The sequence below is a fragment of the Bos taurus genome, chromosome 2 (assembly GCF_002263795.3).
Source record: "Bos taurus isolate L1 Dominette 01449 registration number 42190680 breed Hereford chromosome 2, ARS-UCD2.0, whole genome shotgun sequence".
Taxonomy (NCBI): domain Eukaryota; kingdom Metazoa; phylum Chordata; class Mammalia; order Artiodactyla; family Bovidae; genus Bos; species Bos taurus.
In genome coordinates this window covers 6654468-6665536 of record NC_037329.1, presented here as the reverse complement: position 1 = coordinate 6665536, position 11069 = coordinate 6654468, and the positions used below count along the sequence as shown (strand labels likewise).

General features: G+C 43.6%; 1 protein-coding gene across 9 annotated transcripts in view; it reads left to right on the top strand.

Moving 5' to 3' along the window:
• Window positions 1-5360: 5360 nt before the first annotated feature.
• The window catches only part of ANKAR (ankyrin and armadillo repeat containing), a 54482-nt gene continuing 48773 nt past the window's right edge, over window positions 5361-11069 (top strand). For 4 of the 9 annotated variants that reach the window (XM_059877788.1, XM_024979753.2, XM_059877797.1 and 1 more), the window contains exons 1-2: window positions 5361-5584; window positions 8070-8705. In XM_059877788.1, coding sequence (XP_059733771.1) covers window positions 8105-8705 — 601 coding nt within the window. In that variant the 5' untranslated portion in view covers window positions 5361-5584; window positions 8070-8104. Of the gene's footprint in view, window positions 5633-6247; window positions 6546-8069; window positions 8706-11069 lie in introns of those variants that run through there. The other 5 variants (XM_059877783.1, XM_024979745.2, XM_024979747.2 and 2 more) reach the window with 3 other exon arrangements.

Sequence of the window (11069 nt, the reverse complement as noted above, 5' to 3'; positions counted from 1 at the left end):
TGTAGTGCAACCAATTTAATCAAATTGATACTCTAGAGAAAGAGATTACACTTGAAAGAACAACCTGGATATTTTAAACTGTGATATTAATATTGTTTTGAACTCTTAGATGGTTATGTCCCACCAGCAACACTGAAAAAAGGGCAGCTTTTATGGACTGTCTTCATGGTAGCTACATCCAGAAATACTAGTAACTCAATTTGTTATCATTATTATTTAACAGACGAGAGAACTAAGGTTTTGGGGGTTCACACTCCTGATTGATGTGTGGTACATGTCTTTGAAAAGACAGCTCACTGCCCTGCTCCGAGAACTTTTGAAGACTATTTTGAATATTCTCCTGTCCCACAAATCTCTAACGTCCCTCTATTTTCCCATTGTCAGCTCGTGACCTGATTTTCACAGAGAAATCAAAATCAAGCCAAGGACTACTTGGTTTTCCGACACCCAAAGTCCTAACTTACCTGTGCGTGCACCCATCCTTTCTCCTTTCTTGCTATTAGAAAGAGAAATGTATTTAAAATGTTCCAGTATATACCAATTTAAAATGCATATTCCTGGTCCCTCATCTTCCATCTCTTGCCTCCCATTCACCTTCCCCCTTTCAACCTTTTCACCTATTTACTGAAGTTCACTCCAATCAGACATCCACCCACAGTATTCATTCGTGACCATGATACCAAGGTCACATTTGGCATCCATCCCCGTTTAGGGCTGACACCCTTTCTAGGTCTGGACATAACTGTGGTTCTCCTAAGTGTAGTGGGAAAGAAAGGATACTAGCAGGCGTATATCAGGGCTTTCCAGCTGGCTCTAGTAAAGAACCTGCCTGCCAATTCAGGAGACGTAAGAGACGTGAGTTTGATCCCTGTCAGGGAGATCCCCTGGAGGAAGGCATGGCAACCCACTCCAGTATTCTTGCCTGGAGAATCCCATGCACAGAGGAGCCTGGTGGGCTACAGTCCAGAGAGTCACACAGTTGGACACAACTGAAGCAACTTACCACAAGCATGTGTCCAAATTTTCACACGCCCTGAATTTATTTCCCGTCAAATGCAGTGTTCAAACCAGATTTAGGTATTACCTGAATAGCTTTCAACTGGATGACTTCGTGGTCCTGAGCATTAAATTGATGCTCCTAATGGGAGTAGATAAACTTGAGGTTTGCCCTGCACCCCAGAGTTGAATGTAATGATTTTTATAACAATATAGTTCAATACTAAAGACATGCCAGGCAGTAGTCTGAATTTTATGTGTATTTAATCAACTGAATCTCTAAAGGGAATCTCTGGTTCACTTGTTCTAGCAGGATACTCTGTGTGCATGTTTTTTGTGGGGTTTTTTTGTGGTTTTTGTTCTGTCCCCAGAGGGCCTGATTTTTTACAACTTTTTTGATACTTAATCCCATAAACTGGAATGAAATTCCGTTAATCCTTCAAACAAAGCAAAAGACTTTTCCCAAGATCCCAAGTAAAACAAACCATCTGGGTACCTGAACAAAACCTTTTAGGTAGAGAAATTTACATTACTCATACTTCATAAGTGCAAACATGCAACTCCTAAAGAAGACAGTGATTTGACATTCCTTGCCCTGGGAAAGCAATAACAAATTTACTAATACTACCACCACAGCAGCTAAAATAATGACATGGTTGGACTAAGAGAAATTCTACCTTCAAACAGTTAACCAAAACCCTGCTGCTGCTGCTGCTAAGTCACTTCAGTCGTGTCCGACTCTGTGCAACCCCATAGATGGCAGCCCACCAGGCTCCGCCATCCCTGGGATTCTCCAGGCAAGAACACTGGAGTGGATTGCCATTTCCTTCTCCGATGCACGCATGTGTGCTACATCGCTTCGTGTCCGACTCTGTGCAACCCCACAGACAGCAGCCCACCAGGCTCCTCCATCTATGGGACCCCAGGCAAGAACACTGGAGTGGGTTGCCATTTCCTTCTCCCACCAAAACCCCCTCTGTTGCTAAATTCAGTGAAAAGCTTGGGTTCTCATCTCCCTTGACCTAGAGCAGCATCCGGTGAAGTTGGCCAGTCTCTTCTCTTGGCTTGTATGACCAGACTTGGCTTTCTGCTCTCCTGGCTGCTCGCTGTTGGTATTCTTTCCTGCCTCCACCCTCTCCACGTGACCTTTAAATAATTAAATCCCTCAGGTCTCCATCCTGGGTTCTCAAGTCTCTATTCTCTTTCATGGCGATTCCAGCCATTTCCCTGGCTTCATTTACCCTAAGCCAGCCCAAGTGTATTCATCTAACCCAAGCTGCTGCTTTTAACTCAGATCTTTGAGCTTCCCCGGTGGCTCAGAAGTTAAAGTCTCTGCCCGCAAAGCGGGAGACCTGGGTTTAATCCCTGGGTCAGGAAGATCCTCTGGAGAAGGAAATGGCAACCCACTCCAGTATTCTTCCCTGGAGAATCCCATGGATAGAGGAGCCTGGTGGGCTGCAGTCCAGGGGGTCGCAAAGAGTCGGACACAACTGAGCGACTCCAATTTTGCATCTAAGGCACATCTGACATCTCTGCTTGGTTCTCTCATGGGTAAAACTGAACTCTTAATCTTGCCCTGATCCTGCATGTCTGACAAACAGTTGTCGCTACACGACCACCTTCTTTTTAAACTCTCCCACTACTCGATCTGTTACCAATCGTCTCTCCTTACTCCTCAAACGCCCCTACTCAAGCCTGTACCTACCCTCTACTGCCACAAATCGAGCCCAGACTCTTGGGATAAAGTTCAAAATCTTTAAATAGCCTGTGTAGTCTAGCCCTCATCATATTTTTGTGTCCACATCTTTCATGTTGTCCATACAGAGTTTTGTTCCATTGCTCAAAAGTTCAACTTTTTTCTCAGCTCAGTTGCTCGTCACCTATTGTTTCCTATCCTCGGAAATCTACTTCTGAACTCTCTGCGTGGATAGATCTTTATCAGGCTCAGCTTAAAAGATCACTTCCTCGGGGCAGCCTTTCCCAGCCCTGGTCTTAGCATTCCTTCACGTGCTATTATTACACCATACACTTATGGCATTGTTTAAATACAGCTGTATGCTTACTGGAGGAACTAACCTTGGGGCTTTACGTCTGCCTTTTCCAGGGTCTCCAGTGCCTAGCTCATAACCAGCGTTCTATAAGTGTTCATTGAAGGAAAGAGTGATGGTAGAGGAGGCATTCCATTTCAGGACTACCTCAGAGCCTGGCACCTTGCCAACGCCACCTCTGCTTCTGTGCTTCCTCGGAGACAAATTGTCAAAGTAAGAAACGATAGAGATGGTGGCTCACCTGGTGAAGAATCCACCTACAATGCAGGAGACCCAGGTTAGATTCCTAGGTCGGGAAAATCCCCTGGAAAAGGAATAGGCTACCCACTCCAGTATTCTTGGGCTTCCCTGGTGGCTCAGATGGTAAAGGATCTACCTGCAATGAGGAAGACCTGGGTTCAATCCCTGGGTTGGGAATATCCCCTGGAGGAGAGCATGGCAACCCACTCCACTATTCTTGCCTAGAGAATTCCATGGACAGAGGAGCCTTACAGGCTACAGTCCATGGAGTCACAAAGAGTCAGAGATGACTCAGTAACTGAACTGAACTGGACTTGGGCTGAGTGTTGTGTGCTTAGCTGCTCAGTCGTGTCCGACTCTTTGCAACCCCATGGACTGCAGCATGCCAGGCTTCCCTGTCCATCACCAACTCCTGGAACTTGCTCAAACTCATGTCCAATCCAAATTGGTGATGCCATCCAACCATCTCATCCTCTGTCATCCCCTTCTCCTCCTCCCTTCAATCTTTCCCAGCATCAGGGTATTTTCAAATGAGTCAGCTCTTCGCATCAGGTGGCCAAATTATTGGAGATTCAGCTTCAGCATCAGTCCTCTCAATGAATATTCAGGACTGATTTCCTTTAGGATTGACTGGTTGGATCTCCTTGCAATCCAAGGGACTCTCCAACACCACAGTTAAAAAGCATCAATTCTTTGGTGCTCAGCTTTCTTTATGGTGCAACTCTCACATCCATACATGACTACTAGAAAAATCATAGCTTTGACTAGATGGATCTTTGTTGGCAAAGTAATGTCTCTGCTTTTTAATATGGTGTCTAGGTTTGTCATATTAAAAAGCAGAGACATTACTTGGCCAACAAAGATCCATCTAGTCAAAGCTGTGATTTTTCTAGTAGTCATGTATGGATGTGAGCAGCAGCAGCAGTAGGTTTGTCATAGCTTTATTCCAAGGAGCAAGCATCTTTTAATTTCATGGCTGCAGTCACCATCTGCAGTGATTTTGGAGCCCAAGAAAATAAAGTCTCTTACTGTATCCCCATATATTTGCCATGAACTGATGGGACCAGATGCCATGATCTTCATTTTTTGAATGTTGAGTTTTAAGCCAACTTTCTCACTCTCCTCTTTCACTTTCATCAAGAGGTTCTCTAGTTCCTCTTCACTTTCTGCCATAAGGGTGGTGTCATCTGCGTATCTGAGGTTATTGATATTTTTCCCAGCAATCTTGATTCCAGCTTGTGCTTCATCCAGCCCAGCATTTCACATGATGTACTCTGCATAGAAGTTAAATAAACAGGGTGAAAATATACAGCCTTGATGTACTCCTTTCCCGATTTGGAACCAGTCTGTTGTTCCATGTCTGGTTCTAACTATTGCTTCTTGACCTGCATACAGATTTCTCAGGAGGCAGGTAAGGTGGTCTGGTATTCCCAACTCTCTAAGAACTGTCCACAGTTTGTTGTGATCCACACAAAGTCTTTGGCATAGTCAATAAAGCAGATGTTTTTTTTCTGGAACTCTCTTGCTTTTTCTATGACCCTACGGATGTTGGCAATTTGATCTCTGGTTCCTCTGCCTTTTCTAAATCCAGCTTGAACATTTGGAAGCTCACAGTTCACATACTGGTGAAGCCTCACTTGGAGAATTTTGAGCATTACTTTGCTAGCGTGTGAGATGAGTGCAATTGTGCAGTAGTTTGAACAATCTCTGGCATTGCCTTTCTTTGGGATTATAATGAAAACTGATCTTTTCCAGGCCTGTGGCCGCTGCTGAGTTTTCCAAATTTGCTGGCATATTGAGTGCAGCACTTTCACAGCATCATCTTTCAGGATTTGAAATAGCTCAACTGGAATTCCATCATCTCCACTAGCTTTGTTCTTAGTGATGCTTCCTAAGGCCCACTTGACTTCCTAAGCCCAAGTCCACATTGAGTTGTAAAGGGGTGGTGCGAGGGGTGGTGGTGAGGGACGAATCTTAGCCGGGATGGGCGCCTGCGGCCTCTGGGCGAGGCCCCTCTCACGGGTGTATAGGAGCGCCCTCTCGCGGAGGCGCCGGGCCAGCGGCCCCAAGCCCGAGGACTAACGGCTGCTGCCCGCGCGGGTGGCAGGACCGCAGGCGAGGCCGAGGGCTCCCAGGACCCCGCGGGGGAAGCGGGCCTCCCAGGCCTCTGCTCAGGAGAGTCCCGCCCAGTCCTCCCCTCGCCCTCGGTCACTCGGGATTCCAGACGGTGAATTCGGGTCCAGGCTAGAGACCCTTGGAGAAGACTACTGTCCCTGACCCCGGGAGTACTCTGGGAGCCGGTGTGGATGACGTTTCCTTTTCCTAGATAAACTGTCATCTCAGAGCAGGTTTCTTCCTTTGCCCTGTCCTTTCCCTTTCCCATGTCTGTGTGGGCACAGGGCTTGGACCTGACGATGGACTTGAGGAATCAGTTTGTTCTGATTCTGAAGGTGTGAAACCTCCGGCGCATCCTCTATTCTAGCCTGGTTTCTGCCTCTGTGGAGTTGGGCTCCCAACGCCTGTCGCGGAACTGGGTTCACCAAGTATCCTGCCAGAACCAGCAGCATCTGACTTTTTCAGAAATGGAAATCCTCTGGCCCCACTCCTACCCCACTCAGAATCTCTAGAGTAGGATCCAGCAGTCTGCCGGAACAAGCCCCGGCTGATTTCAACACAGCCTAGATTTTGAGAATCGTTGTACAGAGGGGCCAGTTAAATGAAAAAAATTGTGTATAAAGAGCTGGGTAAATAGATGCTCAGTAAACAGTAGTTAGGTTATTATTCCAGAAATAGAGAGGCACTGCATAGAATCCCTGGAGAAGGCAACGGCACCCCACTCCAGTACTCTTGCCTGGAAAATCCCATGGACGGAGGAGCCTGGTGGGCTGCAGTCCATGGGGTCGCTAAGAGTCGGACACGACTGAGCGACTTCACTTTGACTTTTCACTTTCATGCATTGGAGAAGGAAATGGCAACCCACTCCAGTGTTCTTGCCTGGAGAATCCCAGGGACGGGGGAGCCTGGTGGGCTGCCGTCTCTGGGGTCGCAGAGTCGGACACGACTGAAGCGACTTAGCAGCAGCAGCAGCAGCATAGAATCCCATTTCTATTGAACAGAGATACAACGTTAAGGAAGTATTTCTTGCCTTCGCTTTTTTTTTTTTAAAGCAAGTGTTTGTTTTCTTGCTTTAAGAAAATAAAACAAAAACCCTGAAAAAATTGACCTTGTGAAAATGCCTCTACAACAACAACAAAAGAATAGGTATGCAGCAGTATCTTCTTATATATAAACGTGTTTCTTTTCGATATACTTCTTCGTATCTTTTTACCTCTTTTGAAAAGCATATTATGATTAATGTTAAAAGTTCTACAAGTTTAACTCAGATTTCAACTTTCTTATGCTGCAATTAGTTTAAGCCTGAAAAATATATTAGAACTACCATGAAAGTGTTAGTTGCTCAATCGTGTCTGACTCTGTGACCACATGGACTGTCTACCAGCAGGCTCCTCTGTCCATGAAACTCTCCAGACAAGAGTACTGGAGTGGGTTGCCATTCCCTTCTCCAGGGGATCTTCCTGACCCAGGGATCAAAGCCAGGTCTCCCACACTGCAGGCAAATTCTTTACTGTCTAAGCCACCAGGGAAGCCCATAGAACAACTATATCATCCAGTAATTCCACTTACGTGTATTTATTCAATGAAAATGAAAACACTAACTCCAAAAGATATATAGACCTCCATATTTATTACAGCATTATTTACAACAGCCAAGATATAAAAACAACCTATTGATAGATTAATGGATAAAGAAAGTGGAGCATTTATTTACACATACACAATGAAATATTGTTTAGCCATAAAAAAGAATGAAATCTTGCCATTTGTGGCAACACAGATGGCCCTTCAAGGCATTACTAAGTGAAATAAGTCTGACAGAGAAAGACAAATACTATATAATCTTGCTTAATGTGGAATCTCAAAACAAACAAAAAACAAACTGTAGCATAGATACAGAGAACAGTTTGGTGGTTGCCAGAGGCAGAGGGTGAGGTGGGCAAAATGGGTGAAGGGAGTCAAAAGGTACAAACCTCAGTTATAAAATAAATAAGTCATGGGGAAGTAATGTATAGCGTGGCAACGATAGTTAATAACACCAGGACTTCCCTGGTGGCACAGTGGATAAGAATCCACCTGCCAATGTAGGAGACACAGGTTCAGTGCCTTGTCTGGGAAGATTCCACATGCAACTGAGTCCCTGTGCCACAAATGCTGAACCCACACTCTAGGGCTGGTGATCTGCAACGTCTGAAGCCCGTGCACCTAGAGCCTGTGCTCTGCAACAAGAGAAGCCACCACAACTGAGAAGCCCGTATATTGCAACAAAGATTAGCCCCCACTTGTCACAACTAGAGGAAGCCCTTGCAGCAACAAAGACCCAAAGCAGCCAAAAATAAACAAATGTTTATAGTTAATAATAACATATTGCATATCTGAATATTGCTAAGAGTAAATCTTAAAAGTTCCCATAAGAAAAAAAATTCTGTAACTATGTATGGTAACAGATGTTAACTTGATTTTTTTGTGGTGATCATTTCAAAATATATACAAGTATTAAATTACTATGTTGTACACCTGAAACTAACATAATGTATGTCAATTATGTAATGGTTGACCATGAAACAATTAACCATAAAGATGAAAGGCATAGATTTATTTCTTGAGAAATTCAGCTTCATTGCCATGATAAATTTTATTGCTTGTCTTTTCTTTTTCATTTCATTGCAGAAACTTCAAAAAGGACACACTAGAATTAATTAGAAATGTTAAGATTGCCCAAAAAAGGAGCACCTAGATTTGATCAAAATCAAGATGAAGAAACTTACCTGGAAAATTTAGCTGTCCAGAGAAATGCTTCTGCTTTTTTTGAAAAATATGATCGGAGTGAAGTACAAGAGTTACTAACTACTGCACTAGTTAGCTGGTTGTCTGCCAAAGAAGATGTTCGCTCTCAACTAGACATGCCGTGTGGAATTATGAGTCAAATGAATAACGTAGGCTTCTCCACTGCAATCCTACTAACTCCTGTGGACCCTACTGCCCTCTTAGACTATAGAGAAGTCCATCAGATCATAAGAGAATTGGCTGTTGGAATTTATTGCTTAAATCAAATTCCTTCAATCAGTTTAGAAGCTAATTATGATCAGAGTTCTTCTTGTCAATTACCCCCAGCTTATTTTGATACCAGAATTGGGCAAATTCTGATCAATATTGACTACATGTTGAAAGCACTATGGCATGGAATATATATGCCCAAAGAAAAACGAGCTAGATTTTCTGAATTGTGGCGTACCATCATGGACATTAATCCAGATGGGAAGCCTCAAACAAACAGAGATATATTTGCAGAATTTAGTTCAGCAGGTAAGAGAATTTAACATGTTTTATTTTTATTAGAATCCTCTTTTAGAAATTAAAAGTAATTTATATGTGATTTGGTTTTATTTTAGCCATATTTCTTAAAAGATTTTTTTTTAATTCCAAAGAATCTATCTTTTCAATAATTAACCTTTTTTTTTTCAATGTCACCTTTTGAATCTTGGTTAGAACCCGAACCACAGAAGTGTTTGTTTGCTTTTTACTACATCTGTGGCTAGACTGCTGTGAAGTTCAAATGTATGTGAATAAGATTTACTTGATCACAACAAGGCAGCCTGACTCACCTGCTGTGGGTTGGGTATCCAGGTGTTTTTCAGGTTCTGAAGCTTTTTGTGTGCCAGCAAGCAGTACCATCTCTTGGAGATGGTACCTCTATGTCCGGTAATAGAGTCATTTGTCTGGTAATCTGACTATGTCTGGTAATCTGACTCATTTCCATGCAAGGTCATCAACTTCTGTTCAGAGGAGAGTCCAAGAGTAGTGAGTTTATGCAGAAATTCTCCTCCTCTGGGGGAGAATTAGTCTGTGATGTTGCTGGAATCAGCACGAATGCCACTGGATAAGTGCTTATATCCTCTGCTCCTAGGACTGAAGGGTCACTGGCTACTAAAAAATCATAGCCATAACTGGAACCTAAAAATCTCTTCTTGTTGTTCAGATCTTGGGATGATTAGGGTGAAGTAATGCGAAAGACTGCCAATAATAGCTAGTAAATTCCATTAATTTCTGCATTCCCTTGACTGGTCTGGTAGTTCTCTCTTAAAGGGTACTGATATTTTAACATCCTATAGATACATTGTTGATGAGAATATGGCATGGTCAAAATCTTAAAAACTTTTGTTAGCATTCACCCAGAAGTTCTATCATTTCTGGTAGTTTAGGACCTTCAAGGCTAGTTCAGGTCACATAAAATATAACTAAACTAGGATATAATTTTAGTAGTCAATGACTCTTCTATCCTGGAAATTGTCTAGTGATCTACTAACTAGTCACTGGAAGGCTATAAGGAGCATGGCACAAGTCAGATGATGTTTCTGCCTGCTTGCATTGACCAAGACATGTCTGGAAAACTAGGTTTCATGATTTGCTCTCCTTGATCGAGATGGTGACAGGAGCTCTGTGAAGATCTGAGCTCCATGGAGGGTATGAAGGATCAGCAGGAGTGGATGGCAGCTTTTGACAATGTTAGAGCTTTGACAATCCCGACAAAAATTGGGTTTTTGCCTTTTTTCTGTTTTCACAAAAATCATTTTGAGGCCCTCGTTGGAGAAGAGGTGGGACTAAAGAACCAGCATTGCAAGCTGGCATGTGTCAAGCAAAGCACAGGCCGGACATGACAGATTAACTGTTAAAGAAACAATGGCCCCTCTTTAGATTCTAGGTAGAAACTAGGTAGGTACCCAGGTGGAAACTTCCAGTACAGAAGTCAAATTCTGGAGCGTGATGAGAGTTAGAGGCGCACATGGAGGATTCAGCCATTCATATGTAAAAGTCCCAAGAGCCTCTGGGCCATCTCGTGAGAGCGTCAGTCGTAGGAAGAGACATCAGCAGGGCAGGAGGGAGCACATGCCCTGTTTTATATCTAAGGACAGAGGGCTCCCGCCTAGTCGATGATAAAATCAACTATATCAAGCAACTTCGCAGCCCAGCTTCTGGTCTATTGAATCCAGCTGTCGGTCACATCTGAGGCCACTCTCTATGAGGACTCCCTCACAGGGGTGCTCCTGGTTGAGGGGATCAGAGCCACATGGAAACATCCTAATCAAGTTGTGGGTGGAGCTGGGGAGCACCCAGAGACTGAAGTTGTCTGTCTTCCATTGTCTACATTTTCAGGGATGATATTCAGAATTAATCATAAGCACTGGCCAGCTAGAACGGGCATCAGTAATAATGCTGAAACAAGATCTTAGAGGCCTCCCGCTTGCCATATGTACCCTTTGCTGGATCATGAAGCTTTCTAGACTGTCCCCCGGGAGGGTGGCATTCAAAGAGCTCAGGGCTAGAGCAATTCAGTTTACCAAACAATATCAAAGGTTTCAGTATTTTAACAATGTAGCCATATTGGTATATAGCTAAATATCAGTCCTGGATATTTCTACTTAATTCTTCTTTCCTGGATGAGAATTCATGCCTTGACTATTATGATCCTCCCTTTAAACTATCTCAAAATCATCCACTTTGGTTCATCTCAGCTACAGCACCCTGATACAAAACATCCTTTTCTCTAGCCTGACATACTGCAACCGCCTTCTGACTGCTCTCTCTGCTTATGATCCCTTTTCACTGAAAATGAATGAGGCTAGAAATTGTGCAAATCCTGTCACTCTACAACCATGTGCCTTGGGAGAA